This window comes from Nyctereutes procyonoides, unplaced genomic scaffold, assembly GCF_905146905.1.
Source record: "Nyctereutes procyonoides isolate TBG_1078 unplaced genomic scaffold, NYPRO_anot_genome, whole genome shotgun sequence".
NCBI classification, from domain to species: Eukaryota; Metazoa; Chordata; class Mammalia; order Carnivora; family Canidae; genus Nyctereutes; species Nyctereutes procyonoides.
The window spans coordinates 19,057,701-19,083,770 of NW_026575139.1; the positions used below are offsets into that span (position 1 = coordinate 19,057,701).

The window sequence follows — 26,070 nt, forward strand, 5'->3', positions numbered from 1 at the left end:
GTGCTGGTATACAAAATGATTGATATATTATTTTTAAAATATTTTATTTATTTGAGAGAGAGCGAGCCTGTGACTGTGCTCAAGAACAGGGAGCGCGGGGAGCGGGGATGAAGGTGAGGAGGAAGGAGGAGAGGGGGGACCAGCAGACTCCCTGCAGGACCATGAGATCATGACCTGAGCCAAAACTGAGTCGACCACTTAACCAGCTGAGCCACCCAGGTGCCCCAAAATAACTGAATTAAATTTCATTTGTATATTTAAAGAATAGTTTTCTTTCTTGGGCAATTTCTTAGAAGGGTTAAGGTTTTCCACAATGAAGACTTAAATCTGGTTAGAGAGGAAATGTGTTAGGGAGAGGAATGCAGTAGTCATAAATATTTTATTTTCTGTCTTCCTTTGCCCATGTCTGATTTATTTCCCCATCATAATTGCTGTGTCCTAGGGTGAGAGGAGAAAATAGAAGTGGCAAAGCAGAAAAGGATTGTTATTCCTTGTCATGATGGAAGATGGAGGGGAATTTCAAAAGGTGTGGAGGGTTGAGAATGCCTCTAAAAGCATTAGGCATTGTTGGTTTTTTTCCCTTGTGTAGGATCAGACAAAGTTAGGCTTTTCTAACTTGAGGATTGCCTCTATGATGTTTCTCATTGTTCAAATCAAGGAAACATAAATTTATGTTTTGCTTATATAGCTTAAAAGTTAGATATTTCATTAAAGGGAGATTTCCATGAAAATAGTAATTGTTTTGATGTTAAAAAAAGGGTGTACCCTGATGATTAAAAAATTGCTTATGTGAAACTCTGCCTGGAATTACCGTAGAGAGTTTGAGGACATAAAAAGAAACAAAATTCTAGGCAACCTCGGTGGCTCAGCGGTTTAGCGCCTGCCTTCGGCCCAGGGTGTGATTCTGGAGACCCAGGATCGAGTCCCACATCAGGCTCCCTGCATGGAGCCTGCTTCTCCCTCTGCCTGTGTCTCTGCCTCTTTCTCTGTGTCTCTCATGAAGAAATAAATAAAAAATCTTAAAGAAAAAAACAAAAACAAAATTCTTCAGTACTCCAAGATAGCAAAAAAGAAATTTGGTACTTTAAAAGTTTTTTTTCGTTATTGTATACACTTGGGTAAAAATTAGAGATTGGTTTATTTTGTGGTTGTATTGGTTTTGAAAATGGAAGAATTTTATGAACAGACTAATAAAATATGTTTTATCCACATCTTCACTAACGTTACTTTTCTTTGCCTTAGTTGTGGGAGAATAAACTAATGCAATCTAGGGCAGTAGATGGATTTCATTCAGAAGAGCAGCAGCTTTTATTGCAAGTTCAACAGCAGCATCAACCCCAGCAACAGCAACATCACCACCACCACCACCATCAGCAAACTCAACCACAGCAAACGGTACCTCAGCAAGCGCAGACTCAGCAGGTCCTTATTCCTGCATCACAGCAAGGTGAGACTGGATATATTTTTCTACTTACAACGTGGAAATGAAATTTGTCATTTTCAAAGAAGAGAAATAGCTGTAGGTTTTTCCTTTTTATTGACTGAGTGGATAGTGTATGTATGTATATTTACATACAAATTTTTTATAAAACGTAGATTCTATATTGTAGAAATTATAAACAATTAGTTAACTAATTGAGAGCCTACGATGATATTCTTTAAAAGTGTATTAATACTTTCTTTCGAGAAGACTATAAAATGGTAGATTTCCTAAAATAAGTCAGACCTATTAAAGATTTATTTACTAAGGATTTCATTATTTCATATGGTAAAATTGTTACCACTTTCTTTATAAAATTGATCAAAGACATTTAAGTGTGTTTTTTATAAATACATCTTAAACACTGGGGGATTTTTGTAAGTATGGCAGTCTGAAATTTCAGTTCTTTAATACTTTGTGTAAGTATAAATTGGCTGAATTAGACTTAAGTGAAGAGTGTGTGTGTGTATCATAATTTATATTACTTGGGTAAAGGTAAGAAAAAAACCAAATATAGACTGTGTCCATACTTCTTTGTACTATGCAAGTAAATCTGTAAATTTGTTTCATTGAAGCTTTACAAAAGGCTTTGTGAAATAGTTCTCCCAACATTTTAATACTAAGGGAAATTTGGGCCCTGAGAAGGCCAGGAAGGTTGGCCTATTACATGTAACAAGTATTTTCTGTCATCACAAACCTGTTTTGGTCAACCTTTCCAAGCATTTGCATTTTGTAAATCTTATTATTGGAGAGGAGAATGAAGGTAAATGAAAAGTTATATTTTAAGATAACAGTTTAATTACTACCCATTTGCCTTATTTGAGAGTGGCTGAGAATATATAAGACTTAAAATTGATAGTGATACATAGTAAGTAATGTATGGTAGAAATGTCTGTTTGGATTGTTTTACTGTTTATACCAAATAAGACCTTTAACATTTGATTTTATTCTATACCTGCATCAAATAATTTTATCCTTTTTCATCTGTTTTGATGACTGTTCCTCCTATTGCCTTCAGGCCTTGGCACTAGGATTTTAGGTCATCATAAATTAAAATTTGATTTTCTTCACTCAGAGAATATTAGGATAATGGGATTATCTGTTTATTCTCTGAAATTTGCGGAATCAGACATCTAATTCCTTTTATATTTACGTAACATTGCCATTGTTTCTTCTCTCTTTTTTTAACAGCCATTATTTCTGATTTATATTTTTTAAAAAGTTGTTGGAAGTAACAAGATTTTGACAGCTGTCAAATGGGAGAAGGCTATGTAGATGTAAAAAAAAACCTAGTTAATAGTTTCTTTGAGCTCATTCTTAATGGGTTACTAACTCATTCTAACAGTAGTATTAAACAATATTGAGTTAGCAAGATACAATTAAATTTTGTTTGAAATTTTCCAGTTTAAGAATGTACAGAGCTGTATATGTATAGGTTTTAGGTATCTCACTACTTCATGCTTCCAAATTTCTTTGTATCCTTAGGTATTGTTACACAAATCTTTTTTTATATTGATATTTTCAAGTATAATATGGGTATATCACAGCTGTTACTTACCATAGAAATTTATAACATTCTTAGGTATCAAATGGGTGGATGCATTTGGATGTAGAAAACAGGAAAAAAAGTTCTCATCATTGTATAGCATTCTTAGTATTTTGAAACAGCCTCATGGTTCCTTGTTTGCACTTGTGCTTTTTGTTTTTTTCTTTAATAGCTGCTGCACCACAAGTTATAGTTCCTGATTCTAAGCTGATACAGCATATGAACGCATCAAATATGGTAAGACTTGGAATATAGTATTTTGCTTAGCTCTACTTATTCTAACTCAAAATTGTGATTATGCTTAGGTGTGTTGTATATTAACAATGTGAAATTTATTTCAGACTTCAACAAAATGGCTGTTTATTTGGTTTCCTAGTTATTGGATTTAGCAGCACATCTAAAATTTGGCTTGATACTTAGACATAGAGGTTCATAAAATTATGCGGTTTTCTGTTGAAAATACTAAAAGAATAATGTTTTGTGAGAGATCTTCCGTCCCATGCTATTTTTGGAAAATGGGTTTAGGGCACCTACCAAACATACTGTGTCAATTATAGTTCTGTTTCAGAAGACCCATTAATTGCTAGAGGTCAGGAATGCTAAGAATTGTAAACTTGAAAAATGAAAATGAACTCTTGGATAGTTCAAGATAACTTTTTAAAACCAAACCTTTAAAAATTTTTTGCTGTGATTTAACCATAGCCTAGTTTAATAAGATTTATTAACTTTGTGTATATTAGTACTTTAAAATGCATTTTGGTCAGTTGAGGTTTTTTTTTTTTTTTTTTTTTTAAAGATTTTATGCATGGAAGAGAGAGAGAGAGAGGGGCAGAGACATAGGCAGAGAGAGAAGCAGGCTCTATGCAGGGTGTCTGATGTGGGACTCTATACCGGGATCACACCCTGAGCCAAAGGCAGGCGCTCAACCACTGAGCCACCCAGGCGTCCCATCAGTTGAGTTTATTATGTATTAGCCTTGGTATTTCTAAGGGATCTTCACTGAAAAGCTCAAATTTTCAAATTTCACTTAAGGCATATAGTATTTTGCATCAAATATATATATAATTCGAAAAACTACTTCAGATCTTTAGAGACTCTTTACCTATATAAAGTTTTTTTAATTTTTTAAAAAAGATTTTACTTATTTATTCATGAGAGACACACACAGAGAGAGAGAGGCAGAGACAGAGGCAGAGGGAGAAGCAGGCCCCATGCCGGGAGCCCGATGTGGGACTCTATCCTGGGACCACGGGATCACGCCTGGAGCCGAAGGCAGACGCTCAACCACTGAGCCACCTAGGCACCCTATAAAGTTTTTTTTGAATAAGACATTAAAATAAAGTCTTATTAGAAGAGTTATTCCAGCACTTTCTCATAAATGGCTTTTCTTTGTTCTGTTTACAAGATAGAGATTGTTAGTGGAGTCTCAACTCTGACGTTTCATTCTTAAATTCAACCAAGTCTCTTATTTAAAAGCAAGAATCATTTTTAAAAAATCTCTTAGCCTAGTGCTGGCAATGAATTTTTTTTTTTTTAGATTGTGTGTGTGTGTGTGTGTGTGTGTGTATTTTAAAGATTTATTTATTTGAGAGAGAACACATGTGGGTGCACATGTGAGTGGAGAGAGTAGGGGTGGCAGGGGCGGGAAAGAGATTCTTCAGCAGACTGCACAGAATAACCAGGTGCCCTGAAAAAGCAGTATTTTAAAAAATGACTTCTGTTTGGTGAGTAATGAGTAGTTGACCTCAAAGCTCATCTGTGATTGATAAGTCAGATACAAAACACGGCTCATCCACTAGACAACCGACTCCTTTTTAAATATACTAGCCTTACAAATTCATAGCTTGACAGAATTACAAATTTCTACATGACAGAAATTGGAGTTTTTAAATTTACAAAAGAATCGAGGATATCTATTTTGTACTTGTAATTCAAATTGCCAGAATCAGTTCTTCTTAAAAATCAGAAAATTCCAGTCCATCATGGAATCACAAGAATTTTTATCATTCAGAAAATTCCATTTCAAGTTTAAGGCCCCAAATTTCTTTTTATCTCCATCCTTAAAAATGAAAGTCTCACTATAGGATCTGTATTGCAGTTGGTACTTTGAGATTGTTTCCTAGGGAATAACTTATGTCATTTTATTATATTTTATTTTACTTTACTTTTTACTTTACTTTTTAAGATTTATTTATCCAAGAGAAAAGGAGAGAATGAGTGTGCACACATAGGTGGAGGGGCAGAGGGAATGGGAGCAGACTCCCGGCTGAGTACAGAGCCAGATAAGGGGCTTGATCCCAGGACCCTGAGATCCTGACCTGAACTGAAATTAAGAGTTGGCCACTGAGCCAGGCATCCTGACTTTTGTCCTTTTAAAACAGAAAATTTTGTAGAATCACTTGCAGTAGGCCCATCTGATTACTAAGAATTTTAAATGTTTGAGAGAAAATTCTGTTTAAAGACACAAGGGCAAAATCAGTGGCCCATCTCTTCCTTGTTTGTTAGGTCTCCTTGATTCTAAAGAGCATATATTTAAACAGATTCTAGGTCCGAAATATCACTCAGTAAAGATGTTAGCATTTATGTGTATTTTAGAATTTTAATGGATGTTTTCAGTGTGTGTATATATATATATATATATATATATTATGATAGTCACAGAGAGAGACAGAGAGAGAGAGAGGCAGAGACACAGGCAGAGGGAGAAGCAGGCTCCATGCAGGGAGCCCCACGTGGGACTCGATCCCGGGTCTCCAGGATCGCACCCCGGGCCAAAGGCAGGCGCCAAACTGCTGCGCCACCCAGGGATCCCTGCATTATTATTCCTGATGAAAAGATAACCATTTGATTGATTTCCTTTTTTTATTTTTAATTTAAATTTTACATAGTTGACATACAGTGGAATAATATTGGTTTCTGGAGTAGAATTCAATGATTCCTCACTTAATACGACACCCAGTGCTTGTCATAACAATTGCCCTCCTTAATACCCACCACCCATCTAGCCCATTCCCTGTTCAAATTCCTCCATCAACCCTCAGTTTGTTCTCTATTGTTAAGAGGCTCTTGTTTCCCTCTCCTTTTTACTTCCCCCCCTTCCTTTTTCTTCCCCCCTTTCCTTTCCCCCCTTCTTTTTTAAATTCCACATATGAGTGAGATCACATGGTATTTATCTTTCTCTGACCAACTTATTTTTTTTCTAAAGATTTTATTTATTCAGGAGAGACACAGTGAGAGGCAGAGACACACAGGCAGAGGAAGAAGCAGGCTCTCCATGGGAAGCCCTATACCGGACTTGACCCAGGGACTCTGGGATCATGCCCTGAGCTAAAGGCAGACACTCAACCGCTGAGCCATCCAGTCATCCCCAGTTTTGATTTTTTAAAAAGCAATGCATGCTTTGGAAATGAACATGTTGAAAAGTTACATAATTTAATAAAAATGTAGGATAGTGATAATATATTAGGTTGAAAGCTGTTTTGGGGAACCTATAAAATAGGACCTTATGGCAAACAAAATTTGCAGATTCTCTTTATGAAATACTCTAATGCATTAGTCGTTTAGGGCTATTTCATAAAATATAAGAAGAAATTTTCAGTAGGTATTAATAAAAGATGGTTTGTGTGTAGTATGTCACTCAACAAATATTTATTGATGAGTTTGGATGTACAGAGGTGTGCAGGTGATTATTGTGTTGTCTATGCTGTGTAGAAACTACAATTGTCATTTTGCCAGTAGAGGAAGATCCATTAATCTTATAAAATATGAATTACAGGCCCTTAGTATTTCTGAATAGTATTTCTCAGTAGTAAGTGGTTGTTAATGTGTTCCTTAGATTACCTTTCATTTGCCTATACAGGCAAGATTTATTTAAATGAATGCAGGACCTGCATTTCATGAAGAGAACCTGATGGAGCTATAGCTGGGGACATTGTGGGAATTTAGGCCTTAGGTGTAGAAACTACATGATTTGATACTTATCAAATGGCAACAAGAAGCACATTTCCTTACAAAGGTATATGTAGAGTCTAGACTAGGTAGTAGTATCATGAAACTATTTGAGTATAATTTTTGAGTTTTGTTGACTTCTCTGGCATCTTCTAACTGCAGTTATATTTATTTTTCAGAATCTATCAATTAGAGGTGTTTCTAAAAATGTATATATTAGATTGGTATGTGAAGGCTTGGTACCTTTAAAAAGATTGAAGGAAGAGGGGGATAAATTACCTTTACAGATAGTTACAGTGAGATGCATGGAAATACTTTAAATATAGAATAAAAAAAAAAGTAATATGTGGTATAATTCTCTTGGAGGAAAGTGGAGAGGAGGAGTCTTCAGAAGCAGTAAATGAAAAATGTATCCTGGATTTAAAGAGATTCACAGTACACCCATGTATATTATTTTTAACTTAAATGTCAGATACTGCCTCCATTTTAAAATGTAGAAATTAAAGTTGGTGACTTTTCTTAAGATTTTAAGGTATTTTTTTGTGTTAATAAAACTATTATTAACAGATGTTTCATCTAGATATAATGCCAGTATTGTATCTTAAGGCATCGTAGAAGAATTCCTTGCTCTACAAGCTCAGCCTTCTGATTCTGATACAAGGTTTTCTTTAAAGACTTACTGAGTCTAGTATAAACTAAAAATATTAAGATTTCTAAAATGAAGATATTTAATATTTTGCTTCAAGTAAATGAAGTTGACCTTGAACAGTTTGGGCTTGAACTGTATGGATCCATTTATATGCAGATTTTTTCGATAAATATGGTTATTTTCATTAAATGTGGTATATATTTTCTTTCCTCTAGCTTTATTGTAGAATACAGAATATAGTAATATAACATGTGATATAGTAATATCAACAGAAGGCTATTGAGCTTTTGGGAAGTCAAAAATTACATGTGATTTTCACTTGTGTGAGGAGTTGGTCCCCTTAGCCCCTGCAATATTAAAGGGTCAACTGCACTTGATCACAAGGACTTGGGAGTAAGGAAATAGAGTTAGGAAAAGAAATAACAGAATGGATATTTTATATATTGTACAGCATTGTTAGTAGGGGGGAGATTTCCTTAGAGCACATTCTCCAGGGGAAAAAACACACCAATTATATTCTACTTAATTGTTTGAAGTACTTACATAATGCATTTTAGGCTAGGTGGTCTTTATTGTATCATTTTATAAAATGGAATTTAGTCTTTTTAAGACTTTTCATTTTAGTATATACTAAATAATAGTTCGAATACTATTAAAATATGCCAGAGATAAACTGAGGTACTGTTATGTATGTATGTGGTTTTGATTTTTTCTCCTTGGGTTTTTTTTTTTTTTCCCCAGAGCGCTGCCGCTACAGCTGCTACCTTGGCACTCCCTGCAGGTGTGACTCCTGTTCAACAGATACTAACAAATTCAGGTAATTAGGAATAATGGAACCATTATTTATATGTATAACTCAGAAAATTGTACCATCTAGTCTTTGTTTTGGCCTCACTGAAAGACAAAATCAGTATTTCTTTTACCATTTAGCTTAGGTTATTAAAATAAGATTGACTATTACATCACATTAGATGATAGTTATTGTTAAGGATGGAGTAGAAAAGATGAAAATTGCACTTGAGCTTTTGATTTATGAATGAGAATCCTATTATTGAATGAAGTATGATTATATAGAAATACTTACTTACATAGATTTTTGCTAAACACATTTAACCTGCCAAACAACTTGACTCATTTGAATGAATTTGTGATATCAGACTAAATCCTATAGTACTTTATTGCATTCTGTTTTATGTACTATCTCTGCATAGACTGACAAAATTTACTTGTGATTTTTTGGCATATTAATGTTGGAAGAATTTATGTGGCTTTTAATTTGTAATTTTAATTAGAGAATTTCTTGTTATTTTGTTAGCAAAATTATTTTTTATAAGTTTTTTTTTTTTTTAAGATTGTATTTATTTATTCATGAGAGACAGAGAAAGGGGCAGTGACATAGGCTAAGGGAGGAGAAGCAGGTTTCAGGTAGAGAGCCCGTTGTGGGACTTGATCCCCGGATTCTGGGACCACGCCCTAAGCCAGAGGAGCCGTGAGCTCAACTACTGAGCCACCCAGGCGTCTCGTTAATAAAATTCTAAATTTGTAAAGCACTAACTAGAGGTTTATCTTGCTACATATTTTATTAATATATAATTGTTGCTTTTTAATTAATTGAAGATTCTGCATCATCTAAGACAACAAAGAGAGGGATTCACTTCTCTATGTTTAAGCCAGGCATATACTTAGTATTATGTGGCAATGGTAATTGGATCAGCATTTTCTTTTTGTTAAGCATTTTGAAGCTAAGTACCATGCGCTCTGGCTCAAGGTATTAATGAATTGTTTATACTTTCATGTCTTTAAAGCTTTAAAAAGAAACAGCTCCTGAAACATCTGATCTTAACTGCTTTTGCATGACTCCTAACATGTTAATAAAGATAACTTAAACTTCTAATCAATTCTCATTATCTTTTGTTAAAATTTTATTGGAAAAGAGCTTTCTAAGGATAGCAAGTAAGGAAAAACATTTTAAGCAATGTATTTGAACATGGAGGGAAGTAAGAGAAGGTAAGGATTATGGTTTACCATAATGGGAGCCCTTAATTGCTAGACTTCTTGCTTGATCATTTCCAGGGCATTTTGGTGGCTTGACATTCATTATGAATTCATTTGTTTTGAGATGGTCACTGCTAAAATGGTAACTTGTAATGTATACTTTTTGCTTCAGGCCAGCTTCTTCAAGTAGTCAGAGCAGCCAATGGTGCCCAGTATATCTTTCAGCCTCAGCAGTCAGTGGTTCTTCAACAACAAGTTATACCACAAATGCAGCCTGGTGGAGTACAAGCTCCTGTTATACAACAGGTAATAGAATAATAAATTATGATCATGATGGGGTTCTTTTTTCTTCTTTTGTGTGAACTCTCTGGGAGATTTCCTTCCCCTTTCCCATGGCTTTATATGAGTTCTTAGACTGTTCTCCAATGCTGTACTTCCTATCATTGTAAATTCCTCCTGCATGCGTCACAGCTTAACTTTACATTCAATATATTTAAGACTAAATTGTTGTTATCCCTGCTTATCTTTCATTATCCCTTTGAATGTGCTTTTCTATCAGTGGCATCACACTTGATGCAGCCTCCTAAGCCTCCAAGTATTGCGTTCATTCAACAAGTATTTAATACTGTGTGGCTATGTGTCAGGGTCTTTGCAAGGGACTAGAGATTTAGGAGTGAACATGGAAGACATGAATCTAGTTTCATGAAGCTTATGCATTTTCTGAAAGTGGGTGTGTGGGAACCGCCACTTCCCTTACCTTTAATATTGCAAAGTACCATGAAATCCTACCAATTCTTAATAGTTCCTTTCTTTCAGCCTGCAGTTTTAACATGTTTGCAGTTCCTTAATATTGGAAACTAGTTTTCTTAGACTCTCATCATTTTCTAAGTTCATGCTTTCATAATTTCCTACTTAAAATACTATTATTATTCTCTCAATAGTATATATTACTATATATATAATGTTAATGTGTGTGTATTTGTATATATAAAGTACCATATATTATTCTCTCAATTGATTTCCCTTACTCTAATCTTGGGCTTCCTAACTTGTTACTCTATTTTATAGTTATTCTAAAAATCTTAAAATTTTTTAGTGACTTCCCCATTGCCTATTGGAAAAAGTCTAAACTCCTCAGCATGGTTAATAGGATCTTTGTTTTTTGTGGATCTTATTTTTTAATCTCTTCAGCTTTAATTCTTGTCATGCTTCCAGTTATCTGCTTCAGCTGCTGTTTAGATCAAAGTTAAATACTTGTAAACCTACCTCTGTGCTGACTGTTAAGCTCTTGTCCTGTTGGGACAAACAGGAAAGAGAAATGGTTATTTATTAAAGAATTTAGGTACTTTAATAAAGGAGACATATAAATATGTAATGTCCATGTTATAGTATGATGATAGAGATAAGATCGGAGAAGCATTTATCTAGTCAGTTTACAGCTTCCCAGATTTTCACTTGATGTTATTCTTCTACTTAGAATGTCATTTGATCTTCCTTCTAGCAACTCTCTTTACTCCCATCAAACAAAGCCACCGAGGGGATACCTGGGTGGCTCAGTGGTTTGGCTCCTGCCTTTGGCCCAGGGCACGGTCCTAGAGTCCTGGGATTGAGTCCCGCGTCGGGCTCCCGGCATGGAGCCTGCTTCTCCCTCCTCCTGTGTCTCTGCCTCTCTCTCTCTCCTCTCTCTCTCTCTCTTGTCGTCTATCATAATATAAATAAATAAATGAATGAATGAATGAATGAATGAATGAATGAATGAATAAATAAACAAACAAACAAACACATACATACATACATACATGCCACCGAATGGAAAAGCCTGGCTAATTTTCCAAGCACAAAAGAACACAAGTATTACCTACTAAGAAGGCTTCCCTGACCATACCTTGTCCCTCAAGGTGAATTTAGTCCTCTCTCCTGTTTTCAGAGCACCATATCATACTTGTGTTACACCTTCTACCTTTTGAGTTGTGTTACTGTTTTGTCTATTGCACCATTAATCCATAAACTTCTTAAACAAAATACTGTCTTATTTTGCATTTCTTGAACCTAAAGGCAAGTAATTGCCATTTGCTGCTTTTTTATAACTAGGTATTCTCTTTTTATTTATTAACTTATTAATACATATAAATATGTTTATTGTAAAATATATATTTGTTAGTGTGTACTTTTTGAGTTATGGTTTACTTTAGAATTCTAGCTATAAAAGCTGAAAGGAACCATAGAAATCATCTGATCTGGTGTAGTTGGATGGTTAGAATCAGCTGGGGAAGCTTTTAATGATTAGATTTCAGTGGCATGTGGCTCAGGTTGTGGTCCCAAAGTCCTGGGATTGAGTCCTGCGTTGGGAGCCTGCTTATTCCTCTGCCTGCCACTCCCCACGCTTGTGCGCATATGTGTGCGAGCATTCTGTCAAATAAATAAATAAAATCTTTTTAAAAAAATTAAAAATAAATGATTAGATTTAATCTCACATGAATTCAATCAGAATATTGTGGGTCCAAGTACCAGTATTTTTAAGCTACCAGATGGTTGTAATTTTTAGTCAGGGTTGAGAACCATTGATCCTAGTCTAACAGTGAAGTGACAAAAACCAAGGGAGGTTAAATGACATGCCTCTGCTACATCTCAGTCTGGGATCTGAGACAAAACTAGGACCCAAGACTTCACATTTTCAGTGCAATGATTTCCACAGGGAGGCAGTGTAACATAATAATTACAGCAAAAATCAGAAAGCGTGGGTTAAAATTTCACATCATAGTGACTATGAGCTTGGCAAGTAAATGAACCTGTTCATACATCAAGGAAATAAATGAATCATACGTGAAACTCTTGGTTTGGAATTTGCCATGTACATAACAAGTGCTCAATAAATAATTATTTTCAGAAAATCTTTTTTTCCTTAAGAACTTCGAAAGGTAAAATGAAAATAGGATCAGTATACTAGTTAAACATTCCTTTTATGCTTTGGTGGTTTTAACTGTATGAGATGTGGCCATTTTTCGTGATTCTTCAGCATTTATGCCTGTTTCTGCATACTATATCATGAAACTGAGCCTACTGGTCCTCTTAACTAGTTTCTAATATGGTTTTCTTTTGCCTCAGGTACTGGCCCCTCTTCCTGGAGGGATTTCACCACAGACAGGTGTCATCATTCAGCCACAGCAAATCTTATTTACAGGAAATAAGACTCAGGTTATACCTACAACAGTGGCTGCCCCTACACCGGCACAAGCACAGATAACTGCAACTGGCCAACAGCAGCCACAGACCCAACCCGCTCAGCCACAGGCTCCGCTGGTGCTACAGGTTGATGGAACTGGGGACACATCATCTGAAGAAGATGAAGATGAAGAAGAAGACTATGATGATGAGGAAGAAGAGGACAAAGAGAAAGATGGAGCTGAAGATGGGCAGGTAGAAGAAGTAAGTTTATAGTCAAAGACTTGAAATGAGAAACTACTCAATCATTTCTTTTACTTGGTGCCAAACTGATGAATTATATTCTATTTTTTCAGAGGCTATTAAAGTGTTATACAATATAGGATTTTAAATACGAAGTTAGATTGTTCTAACCTAGTAAGGTTTTTAGATGGTTCTGGTTGTATTTATCATCATAGAATACTGTTTCACATACCTGGTAATAAAAAATAAATGTATATTGAATTGAGTTGTATTTATAAAGGGGGTGGACACAATGCAAGTAATTCTAATTTTCTGGCTTATGCATTCATGCTGTGATTCAAACACAAGACATTGGTAGATAAAATGGGGTTGTTTGCTTCAATAATTAAAAAAGATACAGCAACATCTGGGAAGAGAGGACACTTGAGGAAAAAGCTAAATGTGACAGACTTATTCATGAATAACTTTCTTTTGGTCTGTATTCTGTACCAGTTCCTTACATCACTTTATCTACTCCTAGTCCCTGTCATGAGTTAAGCAAACCATCCTTTGTTATTCATCCTTATATATTTCTAGAAGCATATAAATATATCTTTGTTTTCCTCAGTGTTCCTGCTTAGTTACTTGTGTTCAATATGTTTGTCTTAACCATAGTTTTTGTTCAATGCTTTCTACAACTTAAGATGTAATTTTATCTTAGTACAGAGTTCTTTATATCTAATGTTCTTAAGTATTGTTTTACTAAATATTGAATAAATACAAATGAATAAAAAAAATATTTTAAGATCAAAACACCCTTAAGTCCATATCTAGTTAAAAGTAATCCCATTATGGGGCACTGGGTGGCTCTGTCAGTTAAGGTCCTACTTTTGATTTTGGCCCAGGTCATGATCTCAGGGTTGTAGGATGGAGCCCCACATCAAGCTCCACACTCAGTGCAGAGTTTGCTTTTGAGATTGTCTCTCCACTTCCCTCTGCCCCTACCCCTGCTCCTGAATGCTCCCTCTAAATAGATAGATAAATAAATAAAATCTTTAAAATACATATAACAATCCCATTATTTTATTAAAGTACCCTGAGTACCTTGCCCCAATCCCCATCCTCCTCCTGTCATCAGAGTAACCATGCTTATGAATTCTGTGTTTATCATTAACTTGCCTTTATGTTTACTATCTGTATTTATATTCCTGAAGAGCAGTGTTTAGTTTTGAATGCCCGTTTATAAAACAAATGGGATAATTCTGTTATTCTTCTGCAAGTTGATTGCTTTTTTTATCCCTCAGGATAGTATTTCTGAGGTTCATCTAAGTTGTTGCATATACCTATAATTATTTTCACTATTGAATATACCATAGTTGGTTTCTCCATTTTTTTTTTTTTAATGATGTGATGGGCATTAGGGTTTCTATTTGTTTACTCTTAACGATTATAACATATTTTGGAGTATGTCTTCTGGGGACACGTATGCATAACTTTCTTTTAAGGGTTATACCTAACCATTGAATTACTGGATTCTAAGGCATCCATATTTTCAACTTTACAATTAAATGCCAAACTATTGTGCTAATATGTCTTCACTGATACTTGATATTGTCAAGCTTCTTAATTTTTGCAGGTCTGATAGATAGAAAATGGTGTTTCCATTTAGTTTTAATTTGAATACTAATGAGATTTAGCATCTTTGATTCTTTCATGTTTTCTATAGGCAATCAGATATTAAAAATGACTGCTTTTCTTGCTTCATTGGCTCAGCCTTCTGGAACAATATTGATTAGAAATACCAGGCACCCTTACCTTGTTCTTAGAGGCCTTTCTGTGATTCACTATTAAATATAATGTTTACTATAGACTTTTTATGAACATCTTTTATCAGGTTAAAGAAGTTCCCTTTATTCAAATTAACTAAGAGCTTTGCTTTGATTTTTAAAATCTAAATGAATGTTGAATTTTGTTAAATACTTTCTGCAACTGTTAGATAATCATGTAGTTTCTTATCCTTCATGTGTTATTTAATACCTAATTGTGTTAGTTGGTTTTCTACTTATAACCACTTTTGTATTTGTTGGATAGCACTACTTAATCATTCTGTATTACTCTTTTTATAAATTGCTGAATTCACTTTGTTTAGGACGTTTCCTGTATATTCATGTACTGTCTGTGATTTTCTGTTCTCATACTCGTACTAGGTTTTCAGGTTTATGATAGCATTATAAAAATTTTGGCAAGTGTTCTGTCTTCCTTGAACTTTTTTTTTTTTTTAAGATATACTTAATTCTGGAAATATTTGTTAAAGTATGCTGCTAAGAATATCTGATTCTGGTAATGTCCTTACTCTGTTCAAGTATTGTTTCTTTTTTGAGAAAATTTGGGTAAGTTTTATTATTCTAGGACTATATATGTAGATTTTGAAATTAACATAAAGTTAATAATAATCATCTTTTTGATTCCAGAATCACTTGTAGTCATTCCTTTTTTAAATTCTCATTTCTGATATTTTTTCTGCCTTCTTGCTCTTTTTTTTTTTTTGTTCAGTCTTGCTAGAGGTATGTTGATTTCATTAATGTTTTTAATGATTAACTTATAGCTTTATTCTCTTAATTTTTTCTATTTCATTAATTGTATTAATGAGACTTGCTCTATGCGGTCAGTGTTGCGTATGCTTCCTGTATACTTGAAAAGACTTTTTTTTAATTTTTATTTTTTTATTTATTTATGTATGATAGAGAGAGAGAGGCAGAGACATAGGCAGAGAGAGAAGCAGGCTCCATGCACCGGGAGCCCGACGTGGGATTCGATCCCGGGTCTCCAGGATCGCACCCTGGGCCAAAGGCAGGTGCTAAACCGCTGTGCCACCCAGGGATCCCTTGAAAAGACTTTTTTTGCAGTTGTCTGATTGTCTTCTATATATGAGAATTAGATTGTTAATAGTTTTCTTTGGATATTCTATATCCTTACTAATATTTTTTGTGTGTTTACACCATCATCGATGACTGAGAGAGATGTTCAGATCTCCTACTATGATGGTGGATTTGTTCTGTCATTATGCTCTTTATATTTTGAACCTAAAAGTAGACACATATAAGCTTAAACTTAAACTTTCCAATAAATTGAGCCATTTATGATGATGTAGTTTCCTATTTTATCTCCAGTAATTTTTTTTTTTTGGGTCCATACAGTCTCTTTTCTATGATAGTATAGAGCCATACCAACTTGTTTCAGTTAGAATAGCTTTTATTCTTTCCTTTCAAATTTTTTGGATCCCTAAGCTTTAGGTGTATCTTTTTTTATGTGGAATACTGCTGTGTATGCTATCATCTTACAACATTTTTACATGAGCCAAGACTATTCAGTAGGAAAAGAATGGTCTTACCAAATAGTAGCTTGGACAACTGAATATCGACATGCAAAACAGTGAAGTTGGACCCCTACCTCACACAATATACAAAATTAACTCAAAATGGGTCAAAAGACCTAAACATAAATAAGACCTAAAACTATAAAATTCTTAGAAGAAAATAGGGCAAAAGCTGAATAACACTGGGTTTGACAATAGTTTCTTAGATATGACACCAAAAGCACAAGCAATAGAAAAAAATAACAGACTTAATAGATTAAAAACTTGTGTGTCTCTAAGAACAATATCCAAAAAGTGAAAAGATAGCCTACAAAATAAGAGAAAATATTTGCAAATCCTCTGATAGGGGCTTATTATGCAGAATAGAAAATTTTGGAATTCAACAACTAACAAGCAACTCTATTCCAAAATGGGTAAAGGACATAAATAGACATTTCTCCAAGGAGGATATACAAATAAGCCAACAGGCATGTGAAAAGATGCTCAACATCACTAGTTATTACAGAAATGCATATATCAAAACCATAAAGAAATACCACGTCATATTTACCAGGATGGCTATAATCAAAAAAGATAAAAAAGGAAACAGATGTTGGTGAGATATGGAGAAATTGGAGCTCTTTTGCATTGCAGGTGGGAATGGAAAATAGTGTAGCTGCTGTGGAAAATGATTTGGTGGTTCCTCAAAATGTTAAGCATAAAGTTGTCATATGACAGAGCAGTTCTAAGTATATGTATAAGAGAATTGAAAACTGTTACTCAAACAAAAGCTTGAATGTGAATGTTCAAAACTGTTTACAAATTCCAAAAGATGTAAATAACCCAAACGTCTATCAATTGATGGATGGACAAATTAAAATGTGGTTTATCTGTGCAGTGGAATATTTTTTAGCCATTAAAAGGAACAAAGTACTGGTTTATGCTAAAACATGGATGAGCCTCACATATTATAAGTAAAAGCAGCCACACCACACGTCCTTACATGTGTATACTGTATGTTTGCACTTACATGAACTATCTAGAGGTAAATATATAGTGACCAAAAGATTAGTGTAGGACTGGGGAGAGTAGGGATGGGAAGTGAGTGACTGCTTGATGGTAAAGGTGATGAAATTGTTGTGGAATTAGATAGTGATGATAATTGCACACGTTATGAATGTACTAAGTATTCATAACGTGCACTCTAAAATGATTAAAATGGTGAATTTTATGTTATATGAATTTTATGTCAATAAATTGTTTTTACATTTACATTGGTGATATCTATTTTAAATTAAAGAATATAGATACACGTGTGTGAGGTATACGCCTAGACTTAGTGTCATTTTGATTATATTCCTTTCCTCTTTTATTTTGTCGTTACCTTCTCTGTTAATTAGAAATCTGAGTTCTATTTTTTATCTTCTCAAATAGTTGAAGTCGGTGTAACATGATTGGTCATTTTATGTTCTAGTTAGATCTTGACCTTTAATTCTCTTTGGGACTGAGCTCCCTCCTCCTCACCCCTCCCACATGTATCCTTTTAATTTAAATGCCTTAGTTATACAAGCATCTGCCATCACCATCACAATGGTAAACATGCTAATAATATAGAGTCTTGGTCCTCAGTGTGTAGACAAGCCAGAATGCTAGCCTGGTTTATAGCCCTTTTTTCCTCTTCCAACTTCACCATTGTTTTCCCTTTTACTCTGCTGTTTCTGGTAGCGTATCGTGCCATTATCACATTAAACCTTCATATTTTCTTAGATTACCATCTAGACATCTTAAACAGTTCTTGGAGAGAGTGATCTTGTGCTGTTCGGAAAGAATGAAGGAAATAAACATCTTTTCAGACTTAAAAGTTGTAAGCTTAACTTTATTTTTGATTTCTTGCTGGAATTTCAGTAAAATTGGCACAGTTTTAACATAGCTGATTAACAGTAAATTTGTGGTATACGTGTGTGTATATGGTTCTGTCTGAGTCTTCATTCTCAAAGAACATCAAGGTCATTGTATTTCTTTTCCTTGAATATTAGAAGGACCTTTTTCTAATAATACATAAAGTATAAATAAATACTCTTCTTTCTTATTTGTAGGAGCCCCTCAACAGTGAAGATGATGTGAGTGATGAGGAAGGACAGGAACTCTTTGATACAGAAAATGTTGTTGTATGCCAATATGATAAGGTAAGGATTTTATCAGGTTACTGATTTTTTTTCTGCTGTAATTTCTTCCCTAAATATCTTTTCTACCTTGTTCAAACATTTTGGCAGCTGATTGATGCCTCTTATGTTCAGTATAAACCAGATGATTGTAAACATTGTTATAGTTTAGATTACTTTAATAAAATGAGAAATTAATAGTGTAGCTTTACATTTGAAAAATGTTATGAATGATAAGAGGAGAGGTAGGCGTTTTTTCAATTTACACTGTCTCCCAACTTACAAAGTAAACAGTCATTTTGGGGTTATCGTTTAACATTATTAACCCAGCTGTTTTCCATTTAGTTTCAACCAGCTCAAAACTAAAAGGATTTAATTGAATGTCACTTTTTTTTCATTACTAAGAGGAGAACTAGGGCAGTAAACAGGACTGTTAACTAACATGTTTTTACTGAAAATCAGTTTAAAAATTATTTAGCTCTACTGTATTTTTGGTAGCATTAGGTATTTTTAAACTAGGTCTGTGAGAATTAGCTGTTGGATTCTGGTTTTCCTAATTCTTCAAAAAAGTGCTGCTTTCCAAGTATTTTTATTACAATTATTGGTATTATTGTTGAGATTTAGTTATGTATTGAAACATTTAATTTGTAATAAAATTATTTTCTATAATCATTAAATTTATAATCTACAAATTATATTGCATTTGTAATATAATTTGAACAGTAGTCATTACCAAATGATGAAAACCCTAACAGAAGCCATTGGGCTTTTGTTTGTAAGCACTACTCATTCACTAAATAAATACTTACCAAGTATTTGTTATTAAGCATGTGCCAGGAATTGGAGCTATAGTCATGATCATGCGAAATTTGTGCCTTACATGAATTTCCTTTACAAATGATGAAAATCTTACACTTGTGTTGCTTATTTATAGAAATGAAACTTTTAAGTTACCACGCTTATTGCATATAAATAGCCATATTTATTGGAAATAGATCTATAGGGAAATGTCAAAACAATTTATTTTGTAATGAAAAGGTAAAGTCAAACTAGTTACTTACAGTAACGTAACAGGATTACAGAATAAAGTCAGTGAGGTCATTTATAAACATAATTATCAGAGCATCCACTTTTGTACTGTGTGAATTTTGGGTGAGCATTATTAAAACCTTATATCAGGGACATTATAATAAATGTAATAATTTCTTGTTATACTTCTGTAGTGGAAGAGTATGTTAAAATAGATACCAATAAACCTTTGTTGTCAGGAAATCTCAAAGGAACCTCATGCAACCAAAATATCTAGAACATAGTTTCATGATGATAAGATGTCAGATTTATCAGGCAAGAGAGACCTTTACCCTTAGGTAGACTGAAGAATATACTTCTGAGTATTTTCACATTGTAAGATGGGTTGTATTATTCTCTGGTACAAATTGTACACATAACATTTTAAATGTTACAATTGGTTTGTTTTGCTCCTAGAGACTTTTTAAAGTTTTTATTTTTATTTTTATTTTTATTTTTTTTTGACTTTTTAAAGTTTTAAGCAGAAATTGAAATAGTTTAAGTAGTATGTTAAACAATAAACAATTTTAAAATTCACAGAGATCTAATTTTTAGAATCAGATGAGTTCTGGAGGGCTGGGCTTGATGTTTTAGTCAATAATAAAGAATACTTGTGTTCTATGAATGGTTAAAATGGGGTTGGATATGGTTTGAGCCAACTTGAATTTTACGATTTTATTTCTGAAACCTAAACTTTAGGATTTCAACAATGAGTCCATTTTAGAAACCATTATAGAAAGAATAATGAAGTTTATGTTGCCAATCAAATCAAAATTGTAGTTAAACCTAATAATGAAACAGAGTTCTTCCTTTTATGGATAGATAAGGACTGATGGCATCAATTGTGGAGGCTTCAGCCTTAATTATTGGTAATTTTACTTAATATGTTTGTCATTAGGAAATTTAAGAGCCCTTTCTTCTGAAGTGCTGAGTATGTGGATTGTTTGATCCTGAAACTTTTCTTCATTTGCTTTTTGCAAGTTGTCATGCAGCAGGATACAATCCGTTTCTTTACTTGTCTGGGGAATTCTCTTTCCTGGCTACTTACCACTTTCTTGCTTGTATAATCCCTTTGTCTTTCAAGTTGTAGTCACTCATTTCATGATGGAAATAAATTTGTGTGCCCATTTTTGTATAGATACTATTTTTTCTGTAGGGAGTCAAAGAAAAGAGAAAGAGGTCTTTTCACTCAACAAACAGAGTGTCTATGATGTCCCACGGTACTGTACTAGGAAGTTCAGATAAACTAGTGAACAAAATAAAGCAATCCCTGCCATTGGGAAGTTTAGTCAAGGGAGACAGATGGTAAAATGTAAAAAATAAATAAATAATTACGGTATGTTAGAAGCTGATAATTGGTATGGATAATTGGTAGGAAAGGGGGACAGTTACAGTTTTTAAAAGGTTAGTCTTGTTAGATCTTTTAGGAAGATGACATTTGAACAAAGCCTTGAAGAGAGTTAGCCTTGTCGTTATCTGGTAACAGAGCCTGTCTATTGTATGTGAGAGGTGGCATGGATACCAGATGTAAGGGAAGGGACATATAGTTAGTAGATTAATAAATTAGGAGGTAAGTGGGGCAGGTGATATGGAAGTTTGTGAAGACTTGGTCTCTTATCAGTGAATTGGGAAGTTACTGGAAGGTTTCAAATAGATGTAGTATCACGTACATTTTAATTCTAAAAGGATTACTTTGCCTTCTTCAAGAGCAGATTGTGTGAAGGAAGCAGAGGTTGAAACAAGGAGACTAACAGGAATATTGTAGTAATCCAAGTGTGATAATGGTAAGTTAGGCCCAGGGGAGTAGCATTGGAAATGGTGAGAAGCAGCTAAATCTTGGATATGTTTTGAAGGAAGAATGAGCAGGATTTTCTAATTCTTTTTGGATATGTGGTTGAAAAGAAAAAAGGAATCAAGAATGATTCCAAGATTTTTTGATGAGGAACCAGAAGGAAGAATGGAGAGGCCATCAACTCAGATGGGAAAGGCTGAAAGATGGAGCAGGTTTGGCTGAGGAAAGTGATCGGTTTTGAACATAAGTTTAGGTGTGTCTGTTGGACATTCAGATCATCCATCTTAAGATGTTAGGTTTAATGTCTTATCTACATAGTGTATTTTTTTTTTAGACGAGAACTATAAGACCACTTAACACAAGACTGTCTGCCCTGACTGCTGTTTTAACTTTATTTTGTTCTATTTTTTTGTAATAAGAAAAAAATTTGATAAATATTAAATGTGTATATAATTTAACTCAGTTGTCTAGAGCAAAAGCATGAAATACTAGTTTTCAAATATATGAAGTGTTTGACCTTTTTTTTTTTTTTTTTTTTTTTTTTTTAAGTCCCAAAAGATAGACCAAGGATCAGTGAATGGTAGCTTGAAGGAAACAGATTTCACTAAGGGATAAACTATGGGAAGACTTAGAATAGGCCCAGCATGGAATAACTTAATTTGCAGTTCTTTGCCCCCCCACTTCTAATCATACTCAAGCAGATACTGAACAAATTTGCCAACTATTGTTGGCAACTCTCATGGAAATGTTGGGAGGTTAGGCCATGGAAATATTGGGAGGTTAGAACATGGAATTTTATGAATGGGTTCTCAGAAAATATGTAATGACCATTTCTGGATTATTATACGAAGTGGCCTGGTTTAGTAAAAGGTGTCTTGGGTTTGAGAATCTCTTTGTCACTTACTAGCAATATGCCCCTGGTCAACTCATCGAACCTATCCAAGTTATGATTATGTCTTTTGAAAATGAAAGCCTTAGCTACTTGATTTTGAAGTTCCCTTTAGATCAGAGAAGAAGGAGAACTATAGGCCCCTTCTTTAAAGATATGGAGCTTGAACTGAAAATTAAATCATGCATGGGATTTATTAGGAAAGAGAAGAAAGGTCACTTCAGTTGATTAAGTTTTATAACTCCTTTTCTCCTTAAAACTATGAATTACAGGACGCCTGGGTGGCTTAGTGGTTGAGCATCTGCCTTTGGCTCAGGTCATGATCCCAGAGTCCCGGGATTGAGTCCCACATCGGGCTCCCTGCATGGAGCCTGCTTCTTCCTGTGCCTGTGTCTCTGCCTCTCTCTCTGTCTCTCTCATGCATAAATAAATAAAATCTTAAAAGAAAAAATCTGTGAATTACAAATAACTAAAAACTATAAATGAAGGTAAAGAGGGTAGTGCCCATGGTCTGGCCCAGTTTAAACACTACCCTTACCGCTTTGGCTTAATTGCAGATATACATAGTTTTTGAAATTTGTGAGTAACTTAATGATCAGCATTCCCTCAGATGTTATTTGTTAATACTGCCATGTAGAAGAGTCCATGTTAGGTCTTGAGAAAACTATAAGGAATTTTACTATGGTAGAAGAAATTTTTCATAATTGTGTATACTTAGAAATGTGTTTGGGAATGCCACTGAAAATCATTAGGAGAGCGTACTTTCAGCTGATGTGATTCGTACTTTTAGCTGAAGCTTTGAGGAGAACACAGTATTTTTGAATAAGGATGATACTTCTTTTGATTGAAATATAGTCTTTGAGGAATGTGGAGGCAGGAAATGAGCTTGGAAGGTGAATTATTCCCAGGTCATTTAGAGATAGAAATGGTCAAGTAGAGATGATTGGTTAGAACTTGTGCTTCTGGCAATGATGTTTATAAGATGAGGAAGGTGAGAGTGAAGCCTGGAAATCATTTGGAAAGTTACTATAATAGATCAGGTAACAAGAGGCTAGTAATGTGGTAAACTAGAAAATAATTGGTAGACATTGAGAAAACAGTTGCCAGGTGTCTTGTAGATAAGTAAAGTAGAATTAGAAAGTAATTAGAGGTTGGAAATCCTAATATCAGTATGGATACTAATACTGTTGGACCATCATCATATTAGAAGAGTTAGCTATATAGATGTTGTTACTGTGTGTGAGGAAGAGAATGGTTGTAAACATGATTCCAGTATTGGGGATACTGGGGATATTGGGAATAGTGTCCTAGTGATCACTACGTAAGAAGAATGAAGAAAACCCCAAATTTTGTTTTTTTTTAAATTTTATTTATTTATTCATGAGAGACAGAGAGAGAGAGAGGGAGAGACACAGGCAGAGGAGCTGACTCCATGCAGGGAGCCCGACAAGCCCAAATTGTTAAATGGTATAGACAAAATGAGTTATAGGCAAAACAATGGTCCAGAAGTATCAGGGAAAACAGATATTCTTCTTTTAAAAGTTTTTCAGTGTAAAATTTCCTGTGAAAAAAGAGACACGTGTATATGTAAACCTGGCAAAGATAAGATACTTTGCAGAGAAATATATTATTAATGAACACAAATACTAAAAACTGTAAAATAAAATTAATTACAAATATATTTGTTTTTTAAAAATTCACCTAATGAATGGGAGATTTTTTTCTGTCAATTTTTTTTAAGGTTTTATTTATTTATTCATGAGAGACACAGAGAGGCAGAGACACAGACAGAAGCATACTCTGCAAGGAGCCCGATGCAGGACTCGATCCTGGATCCTGGGATCACTCCCTGAGCTGAAGGCAGACACTCAACCACTGAGCCACCCAGGCATCCCCCTCTTTTTTGATCAAGTTTAACTTTATTAAGAAACCAGTTTGTCAAAAAAAAAAAAAAAAACAAACCTCTTGGCCTGCCCTAATGATATGAAACTAGAAATCAATTACAAGAAGAAAATTGGAAAATTCACAAATATTTGGAGATTAAACAGCATGCTACTGAATAATCGTTGAGTGAAAGGAGAAATCAAAAGAGAAAACAAATCTTGAGACAAATGAAAATGGAAATCTAGTATACCAAAACTCACAAGATGTAGTAAAAGCACTCTTAGATGGGAAGTTAATAGAGATAAATGCCTACATCAAGAAACAAAAAAAATATCAGGCTAACTTTATATCTCAGACAACTGGAAAAAAATCAAATGAAATCCAAAGTTAAGAGAAGAAAGGAAATAACAAAGATCAGAGTGGAAATAAATGAAGTAGAAACTAAAAAGACACCAGAAAAGATCAATGAAACTGGTTCGTTGAAAAGATGAACAAAATTGACAAATCTTTAGATTTGAAAGAAAAAAAGGATAAGACTCAAAATCAGAAGTGAAAGCGGAGTTGTTATAATAGATACTACAAAAATACAAAGAATTCTAAGACTGCTATGAACAATTCTATGCCAAGAAATGGGACAACCTAGATAGAAGAAATGTATAAATTCCTAATCAAAAACCTTCCAACAAACTCATAACTGGATGACTTTACTGGTGAACTCTACCAGAATAAAAAAGAAATTCTATTCTATTTTATTTTATTTTATTTTTTATTTTTATTTTTTATTTTATTTATTTTTATTTATTTTTTTTATTTATTCATGAGAGACACAGAGAAAGAGAGAGGCAGAGACACAGGCAGAGGGAGAAGCAGGCTCCATGCAGGGAGCCTGACATGGGACTCGATCCCAGGTCTTCAGGATCACACCCTGGGCCGAAGGCGGGGCTAAACCGCTGAGCCACCCGGGCTGCCCTAAAAAAGAAATTCTTAAAGAAGAATTAATACCAGTCCTTCTCAAACTTTTCCAAAAACAGAAGAGGAGGAAACACTTTAAAATCACTTTACAAGGTCAGTATTGCTCTGACACGTAAACCAGGCAAGAGCACCACAGGAAAAGAAAATTATATGCCAGTATTCCTGATGAACACAGTTGCCAAAATCCTCAACAAAATTCTAGCAAACTGAATTCAACAGTCTATTAAGTCATATACTATGACCATGACCAAGTGGGATTTATTTCAGGGGATCCAAGGATAATTCAACAACGCACACAAATCAATGTGGTAACTGATCACATTAACAAAATGAAGCATAAAAATCTTATCTCACTAGTGCAGAAACAGCATTTGGCAGAATTCAACATCATTTATGATAAAAACCTCTCAACAAAGTGGTTGTTAGAGGGAACATACCTACTTCAACATAATATAGGGCATATATGACAACCCTGCAGGTAACACACTCAAAGGGGAAGAGCTGAAAGCTTTTTCTGTAAGATCAGGGACAAGACAAGAATGCTTTTTCTTATTCTTGCCATTTTTATTCAACATAGTATTAGAAGTTCTAGCCAGACTAGTTAGGCAAGAAAAAATAAGCATCTAAATTGGAAAGGAAGAAGTAAAACTGTCACTATTTATAGATGGCATAATATTATATCTTCTATATAATATAGAAGATCCTGAAGACTACAGCGAAAAACTGTTAGAAGTAATAAATTCAGTGAAGTTGCAAGATACAAAATCAGTATACAAAATATGTTGCATTTCTATATGTTAACAAACTATCAGAAAGGGAGGTTAAAGCAATCCCATTTATTGCATCAAGAAGAATGAGGTACATTGTAATAAATTTAACCAAGGAGATGAAACACCTGTGCACTGAAAACTATAAGACATTGATGAAGGAAATTGAAAAAGATAGA

At 34.2% G+C, this 26,070-nt stretch overlaps 1 protein-coding gene and 1 non-coding gene across 2 annotated transcripts in view; both read left to right on the forward strand.

Moving 5' to 3' along the window:
- GTF2A1 (general transcription factor IIA subunit 1) overlaps positions 1-26,070 on the forward strand; it is a 45,713-nt gene that overhangs the window by 13,609 nt on the left and 6,034 nt on the right. The window contains exons 3-8 of the mRNA XM_055304451.1: positions 1,243-1,447; positions 3,199-3,263; positions 8,365-8,440; positions 9,791-9,924; positions 12,724-13,044; positions 18,454-18,543. Of these exons, the coding sequence (XP_055160426.1) occupies positions 1,243-1,447; positions 3,199-3,263; positions 8,365-8,440; positions 9,791-9,924; positions 12,724-13,044; positions 18,454-18,543 (891 nt within the window). The remainder of the gene's footprint in view (positions 1-1,242; positions 1,448-3,198; positions 3,264-8,364; positions 8,441-9,790; positions 9,925-12,723; positions 13,045-18,453; positions 18,544-26,070) is intronic.
- Positions 2,471-2,615, forward strand: LOC129496495 (small nucleolar RNA SNORA79). Its single transcript, XR_008661784.1, has one exon. It is a non-coding gene; the product is annotated as a small nucleolar RNA SNORA79 (small nucleolar RNA).